The sequence below is a fragment of the Pseudonaja textilis genome, chromosome 1 (assembly GCF_049901715.1).
Source record: "Pseudonaja textilis isolate UNSWEBS1 chromosome 1, rPseTex1.2, whole genome shotgun sequence".
Lineage (NCBI taxonomy): Eukaryota > Metazoa > Chordata > Lepidosauria > Squamata > Elapidae > Pseudonaja > Pseudonaja textilis.
This window is the reverse complement of record NC_141990.1, coordinates 254252275-254267537: the sequence shown is the minus strand read 5'-3', so window position 1 is coordinate 254267537 and position 15263 is coordinate 254252275. Positions and strand designations below refer to the sequence as shown.

The window sequence follows — 15263 nt, the reverse complement described above, 5'->3', positions numbered from 1 at the left end:
CCTGTACTCCTTGCTATCCCCAGCTGGTCTTGACCGACTTCTTCCTCTCACTGTTGATGAAGAATGCCTGGCCATTGGCCAAGGCAGTTGCAAATTGTCAAGCACCAGGATTTTAATTATATGACCACGGGGCACTACATGGCCATACTTTTGAGGACTGAATGCAACTATCATTCATTCAGCACCGCTGTAACTTTGAAGTTTGAAAAATAAAAAGTTGTTAAGCAAGGACTACCTGTATTCAAATATAAAATGACATCACTGTTTACGGGATGGAGAATAGGTATTCTTCCAATAATATAACAACTTTTTTTCATAAAAACATTTCTGTTGCCCTTCAGTTAATTTCCTTCCTGCTTGGCATAAAAATAAGAGAACATAAAGTATCTTTAAAAATCAATGAGTCTTCCAGACCAAAATAAATATATAAAATGTTTGTTAGGAAGAAAACTATATTAACATAAAGCCACATCCTTTAAATTTATTGTATTTTAAGGCCCACATCTCCTACCATTAAATGAATACAGCAAATTCAAATTCAGCAAATTCTAGAAAATATGCAAAGGTTTCTCTTATATAGCAACTACTATTTCTGTTAAAATAATCATAAATTAGTGTGTGATGTGATTTATAGATGTCAAACTGTTCAATTGGTTTTTTGTTTATTTCATACTCCATGGTTCCCTGTAATTATGAATATTTGATATATTATAGCTCAGTGTCAGGCCCACACTGCACATGTGGGACAACTGGATGCTATTGTGGATAGGAGATAAATCTTTTTGTGTGTGTGATAAAACTGAATAAGATTGGTCATTAATTAATTGGCCCCTCCCCCTGAATCCCACCAGCTAGTCTCCTCATTGCACAGTTGGAATTTAGTGATTATGTTGATGACCTTGACAAGCACAAGTTTTAAACTATATCAGCTTTGATATTTTGCTCAGTAGCCACAAACAAAAGCAGAATCGAGAATTGTACCTACGGCCCTGCAAGGCAAAGATAAAAGAAGAAAAAGCCAGACACAATAGAAATTATAGTGTGACATTGTAATATTTTTTATTCTTGTTTTTATGTTATTTATTCTTATGGTTTCAAAAATTTTACATTGGTTGCTTTATTTATTGTTGTAAACTATCTAGAGTCACCTTTGGTAATGAGGGTACTCCCTGGGTGTGTCAAATTTTTCAAATTTCTATTCCCAAACATTAGGGGTCCTCAAAACTTGTGATATGCCTGAGGGATTATAAAGATATTTTGGTTACTTTAATATAATATATTTTAATATAATTTAGATGTGCTTGGTAAGTAACTACATAAATATCATAACTTTTTAAAATTGTGTTTGTTTCAATTGAGCAATTATATAAACTTGATTAATAAATAAAACAAACACATCTGTGTGACATTATATATCCCTTCCTAGTAAGTCAGCATGCTACCTATTCAATCTCAGAGATGTGGTCAGTGAATATAAACAGTTTGGTTTACTGGACCAGAGCAGTGGTGGTATTCTACTAGTTTGGCCCAGTTCTACCGATCAGGTAGCGGCGATGAGCAGTGGAGACCGAATCAGTTCTCTCCACCACTCTGCTGTTGGGCCCGCCTGCCTGCCCGGGCTCCCATACTCACCTTTAACCTCTGCTTTTGAAGCGCAGCTGCTTTGCACGGCACAGCAGAGTGCTGCACGGCAGCTGGTGAAGCGACCGGGAGAGTACAGGCTTGCAGGAGGTGAGTTAGAATACCTCTGTGCCTGTGCAAATGCCTCTGTGCCTGCGCAAAATTTGCATTTGGCATATACATGCAAAGCGTGCCCACCAAGCTATGCCCACCAACCGGTGGTAAAAATATTTGAATCCCACCAGAGGTTCCCTATCATCACTTAGGATCACTTCAACTTGCTGTAAATTTCTTACAAGGGCTTTTATATCCACCTCTCTATTCTACCATTTCCCTATACGTAGAATACTTCATTGCTTAATACAGAGGCACTTCAAGATTGGCTTTGTCCCTTAGAAGCTTTGGGAGTAATTCATAGATGCCTTCTAAGGTTGTAAGAAATTGCATTTTGTAATGTGTCAGAAAAGAACTTTTAAAAAAAATATTTTGTGTTTTTTGCTTTAGCCACTTATTTAGATGTCAAATCTAAGTAACCTAGAAAGATGGCTTAGAACAGCAAATGTGAATCACTAACAATAGTTTATCTATTTGATGATTCATACTTTTTACCTTCATATAATTCCAAGAAGTTATGAAATACTCAGCTTTTCCACCTAGGTCAGGGGTCTCCAACCTTGGCAACTTTAAGACTTGTGGATTTCTACTCTCAGAGTTCCTCTGGGAAGTCTGGGAATTGAAGTCCACAAGTTTTAAAGTTGTCAAGGTTGGAGAGCCCTGACCTAAGGTCACATCTGTTTATTCCTATTGATTGAGTCACGTGGCTAAGCAAAGCTTTCACATCTGTGTTTATTAAACAGCTTTGCTTCTGAGCGAATCTGTAATTTAAAATTTTGCTTCCTGCTCTTTCTAAATTAACTGGGATTAACACAGAGCACTAATATTTAAAAATGAAAAGTTGCTTTAGATGAGATATTTATGTGTGTGCTGTTCTGCTGTCCAATACTTCTTCAATTCAGTGTATTCCTCCCAGATATGTTTTAACATATCTTTCTCCTCTGAATAATTTTGAAATGATAATTTCATGGGAGAATTTGTCAAGTCGCATGACAAGTTTTGATTGTCACATTAGTCCAGGATTAAATTAATTTATATGAGAATTCACAAAAATGAAAACAGTCTTTTTCCTTATGAATTTAATATGAATTTTTTTTTGTTTAATTCCATCCCTTTTTTTTTTCTCTACAGGTTAATAATGAAAATGTAGTCAAGGTTGGCCACAGGCAGGTGGTGAATATGATCCGACAAGGAGGCAATCACTTAGTTCTTAAAGTTGTCACTGTAACCAGAAATCTAGATCCAGATGACACAGCCAGAAAGAAAGGTACCGTCTTTTCATTATTTTAATGGTTTCAGATGCTTCTTCGTAAAAGAATCTGGTATACCATTCCATTTTCTGACATTCAGGTAATCATTAATTAAAGGAAAAGGTGAATGTCCACATTCAAGAATGTAAGGGTTCTTTTAAGATAGATTTCCAAAGGTGTGGAAAACTGGGACTTCTGATGCTATCATTGCTCCTGAAGTGCCTCTGTATGTGTATGTGAGATAATTGGGTGGAGGCTAATTTTACAATTGATTACCATCCTCTTGCAATGTGCTATTACATTCTGTATGAATGAAACTATTTACACATGTTGCCAAGATGGATATGAAATTGCTCCATAAGGAAGTAATTCCAGCACTGCTAAGTATCTTTCTGAGAGATAAAAGAGAGTTAATACATTTATGTCTGAATCCAATTAGGTTTTGTTGTAATCTGTCAAAAGCATGTACTAATACATTTTCATATACATTGTTCTCCACATTAGTGGCCATTCCTACTGATTGACAAAATATGGTAGCAGATTTTCTGGGTATCATGAAAGAGGGATGATTGTTAGCTATTTGATTTGTTATAAATAATAAATCACAATCCTTCAAGATGTCTTTGACCTAGAAAATGTATGATTGATAGATTCAATCAACAAATATGCTTTTTATTTTTATATATTCATATTTTTAATTTTCAATAACCATATTGAAATAATTATTTTAAGGTGAATAAAGGCACTATGTATATTTTCTTATTAATATATCTAATTTGCAACTGTCTCATTGTTGTGCATGTTACCATCTTTATATGCATTTGCTTTTATGGTTGTATGTCACCAATCAGTAATTCAACATGTTTTAAATCATGCACATACATTTATAAAAGAATAACTAAGCTTGATAATAAACCAAAAATTGATTATTGGGAGTTTCTATTTAATGAAAGTATAATATCATTGGAGGTAGTAGTAGTGATAATCATATGATAAAATAATATGAACAGTGAGCTGGAAATGACATGTATTCATGCTAGAATAAAGCTGGGGTTCTTATGTCATGCTGTCTTTCAATATTGTTTATTGATTGAGTATGGAGATGGCAATATTAAATAACAGAATCTCCATATTAATTTCTATTATTTTTATGCATTTTTATCTCATGATTCTAGAATAGTGTAAAACTGTGAGTTCAGCATAGCAAATGTATTGTGTAAAAAGTCAAGTACCATACAGTGTTTGCATAGCCAGAAAGTAATGCTCTTTTTTTGAACACTGTTGTGTCTAAGATGTCTACTGCAAGCTTTCATTGAGCTAAATTAGTTTCCATGTGTAATATTTCTCATCAGCGAACATTTCTGTATGTAGCTCATAAGTGTTGTTATAGCTCAGACAGCTTTATCTTTTGAGATAAAGGCAAGCAGTTTAATTTTAATTTAAATAGTAATATATTTTTGAATTGAATCTGAACAAAGTATTCTGAAGTCTTTTTACTTATTATCTATATCCTTCTGTTTAATGCAAAGCCCCACCACCTCCAAAACGGGCTCCAACCACTGCACTGACCTTGCGGTCTAAGTCAATGACCTCAGAGCTTGAAGAGCTTGGTAAGAAAGTGTTTTTAAAGAGCATGCTGCAATGATGGAGATGTAAAGCCAATGTTATACTGTTTGAAAGTGAACTGCACCTTGTACTGAACACTGGATTGCAATGATTACATACGAATGTTGCATTTCTGGAGGCTCCACGTTTGCATGATGAGCATGAATAATCCTACCTTGTTTTCAGCTCTGCAAGATAATGTATTTATTATTTATATGCATCCTCAATTTAAATATTAAATTAAAAACTGTAGCTTATTTACTGTATTTTTTATTAACCAGTTCATCTAATATTGTTTTATTTTAAATTTCTGTGGCCTCTCATTAGTGGATAAAGGTAAGCTGTTAGTCCTTGTTTTTAAAAAGCTGACCAAAAAAAACCTGTGTACCTGTAGCTCCCATTGGGGTTCTTTCTTTGATCCCCAAATGCAATTAGTGGATAGAAACAGATTTCTGCTCTCAGATCCCCTCTATCAGCAGTTCAAAGCCTATTTGAAGCTTTTGCACAAATTTAAAAAGCGATTATCAAAGTTATCATCTCTGACAGACACATTTGCTTATAAGATAGAAAAAGGAAAAGTGCTTTTGGGGGTTTTTTTGTAGCCTTTTCCCTCCGCTGAACATTTAATAACTGACAAAGAAAGAATATCCATTAGGCAAAGGAAAGGATCCTTCCAGAAATGCAGCAACTACACACTTGCTATCATTATTTTTTTGGATCTGAATCAATCATTACTGCCTATTTATTACTAAAGTTTTGAGGAATTTGTATTAGCAAGAAAAAGTAATTTTTAAAGTTTTTTCCCAGTTTTTAATAATTGCATGGTAATTGGTTTAGTTATCTTGCTTATGAAATGCAATGAAAGTTATTGAGTAATTGGTTGATTCCTAATAACTTCCTTCATAATCTTATTTATGTTATTTATTAAATTATTATGCTGCTCAACTTAAATTTTGAGAGAATCTTATCTCCCTTACTAACCAAATACTTGGAAAAAATAACATAATATTTTAATGTGAACATACATAAAATAGGTGCAGTTTTAACCATCACAATTAATTATTAAGTTATATTTAAGTCTATTAAAATACCTTTTTGTAATTAATTATAATAAAACAAAACTAAAAAGTTCAATAGAAAATACTTCAGAAATTTGTCAAATACAAAATTTACTATTATGTGTACAACATTTTCTATCCATCTTCTATGGATTTATGTTATTCACTATAGAATTTATTAAAAATTTCTTCACAGAAGTACTATTTTTATATTACAAAAGGCAAAAAATGTTTTATTATTATTTGTTTTTAATTTAGTTTTAGGCCTGGTTTTTCTAACCTTTCTAGGGAAAATAAGGGTTTGTCTTATTTTCATGCTAGTGTTGATGTGTTTTAATTTTGTAAATATCAAATTTCCTGATTTTGGGAAATATTGTTTAATTTTCCTTCTCAAGAGTTGGTAACACAGCATACCCTCTTTTCATCCATTATGAAAGCTTTTTAGAGTTTTTTTTATAAGCCAGATAAGTATTTTATACGTTTAGACTGAGTTGCTTTTTTATATTATTGAAAAAAAAAGTCTTCCTGTCATCTCACGGAATTTTTTTTTTTGCATTTTTATGTTATGACAAACTTAGGCTTCCATAAACAAGATGACGCTTTAGAGAATAGATTAAAGATCTTTGCTAGGGAAAGAATAGAGGCAATGGCCTATTGTTTACCTGCATTCCTCAAATCCTAGACTTTTCTAAAAGAATTCCCCAAGTCTGCAGAGCAGAAACTTCATAGGAAAATAGAAATGATGGTTTTATAAAATTTGCCCCCAACTTCGATTGGCTACAGAGTTTGGATACAACCTAATCTAAGAATAATAATTTTTATATGAGCAGTGAGTAGAATCTATTCATTGACCAGTATATAGAAATTATAGAAATCAGTGTGTGGTGCTAAGTGAAATTCACTTCTTGCACTGCTGTTTTAATATTTTATTATTCTACTCATGAACTACTTTAAGGCCCAGAAACAGATTTCCTTGGACCATGGCAAGAGTCATTTACAGGCAAACAGGCCAAGTGGTTGAAATGGAGCTATGATCTATGTCCTGCTTCTGTAGTCTCATGCAAGAGAATACAAAGAGCTGGGACTCAGATCATTTTATTTTATTTATTTGTATCCAGCATTTTTGTTATTTTTATGAGGTGGTGAACTTATCCAACACACTTTTCTCCTCCTATTTTCCCCACAACAATAACCCTATTAGGTGAATTGAGCTGAGACTGGCTCAAAGTCACCCAGTAGGCTTTCATTACTAAGGAAAGATTAGAATTCACAGTCTCCTGCTTTGCTGCCGGATGCCTTAACCACTAGGCTAAACTGTGATGTAACTCCCATCAGCTTGCTTGTTGGTACCCTCTGTCAATGCCGATGGCCATCCCTATATATTATATTATTCTATATTATTTCCCATCAAATTTGTACAATCTCAATCTATAGCAATCCCTCCCCTGTTTTGCTATACATTGAAATCTGCAATATTCTTCAGTATGGCTCTTTTAGATGATCTAACTATAGTATTTTGAGATTTTCTGGGAGGATAAAATGTGTATAAAAATGCAAACTGAATTAAGGAAAATAGTTCATTGTTTTTCAAAGACTTCCTAAGTACTGTAGGATTTGAAGATGTATAAAGGTAACTATAATAACTGCACATATTACTACTTCAAATGGATCACTCTGGCTCAAATCAGCTTATTTTTCCTAAATAAAGTCAACTAAAACTCTTAGACTTAAGGTTTTTTTCTTTTATAATATTTTTAAAAAGTTTAGTATTGAATACTTTTTTAAAGATAAAAACAATAGAAAAATAATCACTGTAAAAAACAATAGAAAAATAATCACTGTAATATAAAAGAACAGCCTTTCTTTTTTTTAAAGAATTTTTTATTTTTAGACAAACATACACAAACAAAACATAAAACATAAAACCATCTTCCAGTTACATAAATACAGTGTGTCGGTTGGTTACAAATCTTTTGTGCATTCTCTCCACAGTCCTCACAGTTTGTATAAATTCTAATATTATCAATCTAATATATATGTTTACATTATTATCATCATTAATCATTTATTTGACTAAACTATTATTCCATCTTTTTATACGAGATATTCAAAGTTTTAAATTAATTTATATTATAACAATTCATTAATTATCCTAAGTCCATCCAATAGTAGTACATTTTTAAATTATGTTCTGTATAATTCTGTTATCCTTGTATTGTAAAATTCCCTAACATATTTCATTTCCATATTTTTGTCTAACCATTTATAACCTTTCTTCTTTAGTAATATGATTTTTATATACAAAAATATGCTTGTGATAAAATCTTGTCTTATAGCTTCATAAATCTAGTTTTGATTTATTCAAAATTCTACAGAAGTACACAGGTTTGGTGTGAATAAAGCTACTGTCAAGGTAGGCCAGACAGGAACATGAGCAGACAGGCTAGCTCTCCTGTAAAACTACATTAACCAGACTCTTGCAAGTCTTAAAATATAAATCTCTCACCAACACCCCCCTCTCTTTATAGCCTATGAAATAGGGAGGGTACCTTCTAAACCTGTTGCCTTCTCACTATCCAACTGCAGGCTATGCTGTCTCTTATTTGGCCAATTCTAGGCAACTTTGCTTTGTCCCATCTCCCAAGTTCTTTCCCATGTATCATTAAAACTACCAATCCACTTCAAATTCAACTAATTTCAAGCGAGGAAGTTTTATTGATATTTAGGCATTTTATTGAACTTAGGTACTTCTTATCAAGCTGTAGAAGAATACACAATGTAAGCTGTGTATGTATGCCTGCCAGTAGTGCTAACGTTAGAACTACCAGATATTTTTAAAAGTGGAATGACCAGTAGAGGGCAATAATGAGTTAGATGTTTCTGTATCTCTTTGTTGCCACTTAATAATTGTATATATTTTTGCAACCCAGATCTGTAGCATTAAAATGTAGTCTGGGTTGCTTGTCTGTAGTAAAGAATTTGAATATATACATGCAGCGTGCAATCCTGTGCACACTTACTTGCTAGTTTGTATGTATCACCGAAGCAAATTGAGTATTGTTCTGAGAAAACATGTGTGGATATATGTGTATGTTTAATAAATATATGCTATAGCAGCAATGGGGGCTGTTTAGTAGACCACCTCCTGTTCTTAAGAAGCCTTTTCCTTGCATAGCACAGGCAATTGAAAATGTCATCATAGCCATTCAGTGGATGTTTCCTAATTTCCATTAAAGCACAGCACTATTAGTTGTAGAGTTGATCTTGCATAAGGTTCATGTAGTTGGTTCTGGCCTAGATGTTTTCTAAGAAGCTTTCAGGACTTGGTGCTTTGAAAGTTTATCTGTTTGTATATCAATTAATTGAATATGTTAAAGCACGGTGAAATGCATGTTAACTGGCAGAGAGGTATGATATGCAAAGTTGCCAAGTTTATTACAAAATATTATGATCACATAATAAAATACTACTAAATAATTAATTGAGAATAAGATTATTGTAATTGGAGAAAAAAGGCTTTGATTCTCTTTTATCAGAGAAATTGGTCTTTATTTCTTTTAGATTTTAGATTGTTTATATTTTCTTCAATTAGCATAGCTACACCCATAATGTAATTAATAAAGATCATTTAATGAAAATATTATGCTTTCTTAAGTAAACTATTGTAAATATATATATTATATCTTACTGTTTAAAAAAAGAAAATGCTTCAGAAAATAAGTTATTTTTTTCAAACTTAGAATATCTGTCCGTTGTCAATGAATTATGTGCACAGATTGGTCATTTTCTACCCTGTAGAAATGTTAGAAATTAGATTAGGTACAATGCATATGCTAACTATATGTTATTTCCAATGTACTTTGGTTATGCTGCTTTTAAAATATTATTTTCCAGCCCCTTCCCTTTTTATTTCACTTAAAACTGGTTCAAATATCTTCCAAGTTTGATGAGCAATTTATTCTTTTGTAAATAATAGGAAATATATTTAGCTTTCAGGCAGTAGACAACTCTAGAAGCATTGTGGTGGTTGGATTTATTTTCTATTTGCCCCTAAAAACACTTAACCCATTGACTTTCAGATAATCCCTTCCTCTGACATGTTATATATTAGTAATATTTAATTTTTGCTGTCCTGAAAATTAATCCATCTTTGGGAGATATTTGCTGACCTGGAAAACAAAGTCTGTGCTGAATACTTTTAATCAGCACAAATAACTTTGTAGATAGTAATGAAAAGACTTCAGGTAATTCTTATATGAAACAATGAATATGTGCTGACATTTTATCAGCCATGTTGCTGGTATTTTAGAGTAGATACCGATATCTGCCTCCAATTGTCATGTGGGAATCCACAGACTTAAGAACTCATAGCCTGATTATATGGAAGCCTCTTATTCCATTAAGTCTTTGAATTATCACTATTAGGCACCCTTTAATAATTACAATTTCATTCATAAATCATTTTAACATTTGCAGAAAAGTAATTAGGAATTGATAACCAGAGGGTTACAGTTCATTTCTCTTTAAATTCTAAGTATTTTGAGAATGTCTCTTTCAAACTGTATTTTCCCCCCCAAACTCCCATCTATACTGGTTAAGTTCTGAAATTAGGTATTGATTTTAGAAATGGCCAACTTTTTAATGTCTCTTAAATACAGTTCATCCAGTACTACCAGTAGGAGTGTCTAATGCTCAGTGTTAGTGCTTAAGCCTTAACATTTATTAGAAGACTATTCTCTTCAGATTTTGATTTATTTTCATTCCCTTTCTATTTCCAAGCTTCAGTACGGAAGAAGAAGGGTAAGGGGAAGCATTTTTGTCTCTTTATTTTTTATTCTTTTTTCCTGCACCATCTTATACTAAAGTGGAATACACAATTGTATGTAGTGGTTCAAATTATCAATCACAAACCATTACAATCAGTATGGTTAATGGATTGCAAAAGTATAAAATAATTATATCCCTTGAGAAATCTTGTTTGACATAAATGATCCCATTTTTTCTTCTTCTTTTGCCTTGCCTCCTTTATCCCAACTCTCGCTCCCTTTATATGTTTGAGACCGTTTCTGGTTGTTCCCCAGTCATTACCACAAGGTTACTGTGCTAACTGGCTACTAATTAGGACTGCTTCATACATAATATACTTCTTACAAACTGGAGCCTCCTTGCGTAGAAAAATATGCACACACATGTTGTGCTGTTTGTCTAAGCGTGTAACAGAGTCAAAATGGACACTGGCAAAATGATCGCCTTGATTGCTTTTTCCCCTACACTATGATTCCCGTCATGTTGGCATGTCATGTGTGAAGCAGCCCTATGAGAAACAGTGGCAAGTAACAGGAGTTTGGTGTAGTCCTGCATCACTTAATTAACTTGCCTGCTTAATGGCCAGTTATTAATCACAGAACCACACTGCCTCTGTCTCAAAAAATAGGCACCTCACATACACCCTTTGAGTCTACCGGGAGTACTGCTGCTCTGCATAATTTCAGGTTTAATGTAGCATATTCCACACTGTCCCGTGTGCATGGAATGCTGTCCCTTTAACTAATCCATAAGGTCACAACTCTCTTCTCCTTTATCTCCTTGAGACCCACCTCTGCTGCAAAGCATACAAGTTTATTGTGCAACTTACATTAACTGATTACTAAATAAAAGGACTAATGGGGATTAATGGACATTTTGTAGTAAGATTAAATGTATGCACATAAAGTTTGCATATGTTTGGTTGCATCCTGTTTCTTCCCAAGCTTTTTTATGTCACCTGTTTTCTTCAAGGCAGGGTACTTGATTTTGATATATGTGATCACACAGCACATTGCTAATCCTTTATGTATCATAAAGACGAAAGACATTACAGACCAATGGCATATAAATTACAAACTTGTTTATAATACTAACGTCTTACAATGGTAATTGAAATGACTGAAATAAGATTTGCTTAATTTTGCTTTCATTACTTACTAGTACATTCACTTTCTAAAGTTTCAAATTCAGTATTTCCTTAGTATAGTGGTGTTCCAGCTTGTCTACCAAAAATATCTGTGTAGTTATAAAAGCCCTTGACATGTTGAGAGCCTCTATGAAGTTATGACTCTATACTGGAATTGAATTATACAATACGTATAATGTGTGCCTGCTTATTCTTCCTTTCCTGAATAAAACATAGATCCTATTGATATTCAAGGCTAATGTTTGACCATTCAGACTCAGACTTATTTCACATGCTGTGGCATTCACTAGGCATATGAAGGTTAACCTTAGAATGTCTGCTTTGAAAGATCAATTGCTCATACTAAGAATTAATACATTCACTATTCTTTGTGCAACCCTATTTCAAAACAGGTGTGTCCTACGATATATCAAAGAAACTTTTCATGTACTTTATGTAGAGACTGTTCCATTCAGTTCAATAGCAGGCATAGCTTTATTGGCATCTGTTCTCCACACTGAGATTTCCATGATACTGAGAGGATTGATTCACTCAATGAACTTTGTGCCTCCTAACTGCAGCTCCTTACATAGAGTAGAACGATCAGATCAGGACTACGGTACGGTCAATAATATTTTTATTGGGAAATTAGAGCCATAAAATATTAAAATATAGCACACAGTTTTCCATTGCTTTTAACTTTTTTTTTTTGCACCTTACACAAGTTCAGTAATATCTTCTCAAACTGCAACATCCATATTTTCTTTTTATTATCTTTGATGAATTCAATAATATACTATTAGTGTTGGAAATAAGTACTTGCTATCTAAAAATAGTTTCTTATGAGTAATACCTATATTTAAAAAGATTAATTATTATAACTATAACATTTTTTTGGAAAAAAAAAAATTTAGAATTCATACATCATGGTAGCCTGACCTCACAAATACTTCTGTACTGCAAATGACCTTTTATATCAGCCACAACTAAGTGAAATGAGTAAGTCAGATTCTCCAGGGTCATGCTAAAATGCTGGAAAAGGAGCAATGTAACATAAATATAAAAGAAAATATTTTGATATAGTTGACATAAAACATTTGTGTATGTTGTGTATCTCCGGTAATTCAAGAAGAATAAATTACATAGCATGGTTTCCTGTATAAAATGTGTGAACAACTGTGCCCTGCTTCAGAAATGACTAATGCCATTGCAAGTTTTGTATACATGTATGTAGTGTGCTAACTGTTAAAATTAGTGCATAGACCCAACTGACATACATAAAAGTGTGCATGTGTGGATAAAGTAACTATATTGAAATGAATAGGGAAATTCTATGCTCATATCTGAGTGAAGACTCTTACAAGGATAGCAGTGTATATTATATGTTTGTGAAACTACAAACAAATTCCAAACAAATTAAGTAACTTAATTATTTATTGATAGTCACATTAATGCGAGTTGATTGTTTAAAAATATTATTAATAATTAATTAATATTATTTTTAAAACACAAAACAGTAAAATAAAATAACCCATCTGACTGATTTAATAAAAATATTAATTCATAAAATAAAACAGAGCACACATTATTTCACAGATCCCTGATTTTAGCCAAAGAACTGTTAGTTTCTGCATAGTTAAATAGTTTAATTATTTATATTTTGTTTTCTGAAGTCACTCCATCAGCACCAGACTTTATTCTAACAGGTAATTTATTGTATTTGATAATACTTCAAAACTATAGTTAGATATTTAAAATACCATGTCACTTCTATACTGAATAGACTTTGCAAATCAGTTTAAGTCCTTTCAAAATGATAACGTGACACAAGTACATGACATTAATTTATTGGTTTTTATGAAGTTCTTAATTGACATAGACATATTTGTAGACTTGAAATAGGATTTATTAGCCTATTTCACATTAAAAGCGTTTCTATTTTTGTTGATCTTGCCCTTGTAATTACAAATATTAATTCAACCAAAGATGCAGCAATCCAGAGTGTGGGGTTTTGTTTTGTTTTTTAATTGCTATATGTCATCCCAAAGAGACAATGTTTATATCCTGTTCCATTTTCAATGTTGATTTCTTTTTCTTCAAGAGAAAGTTTGATTTTTTTAAAAAAATAATTGTCAAAACAAATGCTATTCTTGCTATACTTTTTAATAAAACTGAGGTCAAACGTGGCCCTGTAGAGGCTCTGAAAAGACTGTATAATATAGCCCTTGTTATTTCATCATTGTGGAACTGAATACAAAGCTGTTAACAGCACAACTATAATACAAACAGATAAACCAGGCATCTTCAAATAAATGGATAATTTTGGAAGATATTTTGGACAGAAGTCTTCAAGCCATCATAATATTGTCTAATGGAAGATATCAATAAATATTTCTGAAGCTAAAAAGTCTAATATGGAATTTCTGAAAGATATTTGTGTAAGTGTTCATTGGTTGAAACAAAATGAAAACAACCTTTAATTAAAACTGTATTACTTATTTATTATTTATTAAATCATATTTTTATTTAAGTTAATGTTCTTGTAGATATGCAGTTAGGCTACTATCTTCTGGCCTTATTTTTATTTTATTTTATTTTGGTTATGGTTTATTAGGTAAATGGTGAATTTATTAGTTATATAGTGAATTTATTTTACTCTTTCTTTAACATATAGAAAAATAATGTAACAAAACAAAATGTTATATCACAGGGCTTCCTAGAGAGACATGTGACATTTCCAGCTTTTGCTGCTCTTGACCATAATAAAGAAAGATTAAACCATGAAAACCCACATAGATTAAATAATTGTCTAAAGTTAAAGCTCTCTCTTAAACCAAATGCCCATCCAAGCTCTCTTTCTGAATTGCCTGGTTAGTAAGACATTCAAATCTATTCAGATACTTTTTGAGAAAATTCCTTGCTCTGTCTCAAAAAAATAATTGTCATGTGTTAAATATAATTAAAACAGCAACCTCCAGTGCCATTTTCAGAAATAGTTCTCCATTTCTTACCAGTTGTAAATGCATACCACATGTAAACATGTTATAACATATCATTCACCCCAATACGTAAAGTACTTAGTTGTCTTTCTTCACTGCAGAAAAATAATTGTGGGTGATTTTCCAGTCCTGGTGAAAAAAGCATTGCAGGAAACGAACAATGGAATCATAGGCACTCAAGGGGATCACAGTTCTATGGCTACTGTACGTAGCGGTACTTTACTGAGCAAAAATTCTTGAACTGCTTGACAAAAAAGGAGTAAGTGAACTGACGCAATGGATTTATTAAGATTTTCCAAGTGTAAGGGTTTCTATGCAATGTCTTTTCAAAGCTTTTAATCTCTTTGTGTCTTTCAGATTCCATGGCACATTGTGGTCTAGCTGTTGCTGTGCTGTAAAATTCACTAGGAATCATTTTCCATTAGAATTCATTTTTCTTCAATTGTTAACAATTCCATGGTCTTTTCTAATGGAAGTTATAAAATAAATGCTTTTAGGAAACTTGTGGCTTGTTTTTATTTCCCATGGGATTCTGCCAAACGTACTGTGCTTTTTGGGAAAGTGCTCTCTATTTTTAAATTTCATCTCTTTCAACTCCCAACTAAAATTCAGCAAATCTTAATATCAGAATGGAAAAGCTTTTCTTTCTTTTGAGCCTAAAACGGTATGGTTGAATTTAGAAAGT

The 15263-nt window shown here is 32.5% G+C and overlaps 1 protein-coding gene across 9 annotated transcripts in view; it reads left to right on the top strand.

The window, feature by feature from the left end:
* Window positions 1–15263, top strand: part of SHANK2 (SH3 and multiple ankyrin repeat domains 2) — a 358512-nt gene that overhangs the window by 299458 nt on the left and 43791 nt on the right. For 4 of the 9 annotated variants that reach the window (XM_087921302.1, XM_026706768.2, XM_087921303.1 and 1 more), the window contains 3 exons: window positions 2866–3001; window positions 4514–4594; window positions 10427–10447. In XM_087921302.1, coding sequence (XP_087777428.1) covers window positions 2866–3001; window positions 4514–4594; window positions 10427–10447 — 238 coding nt within the window. The remainder of the gene's footprint in view (window positions 1–2865; window positions 3002–4513; window positions 4595–10426; window positions 10448–15263) is intronic. The other 5 variants (XM_026706776.2, XM_087921301.1, XM_087921304.1 and 2 more) reach the window with 2 other exon arrangements.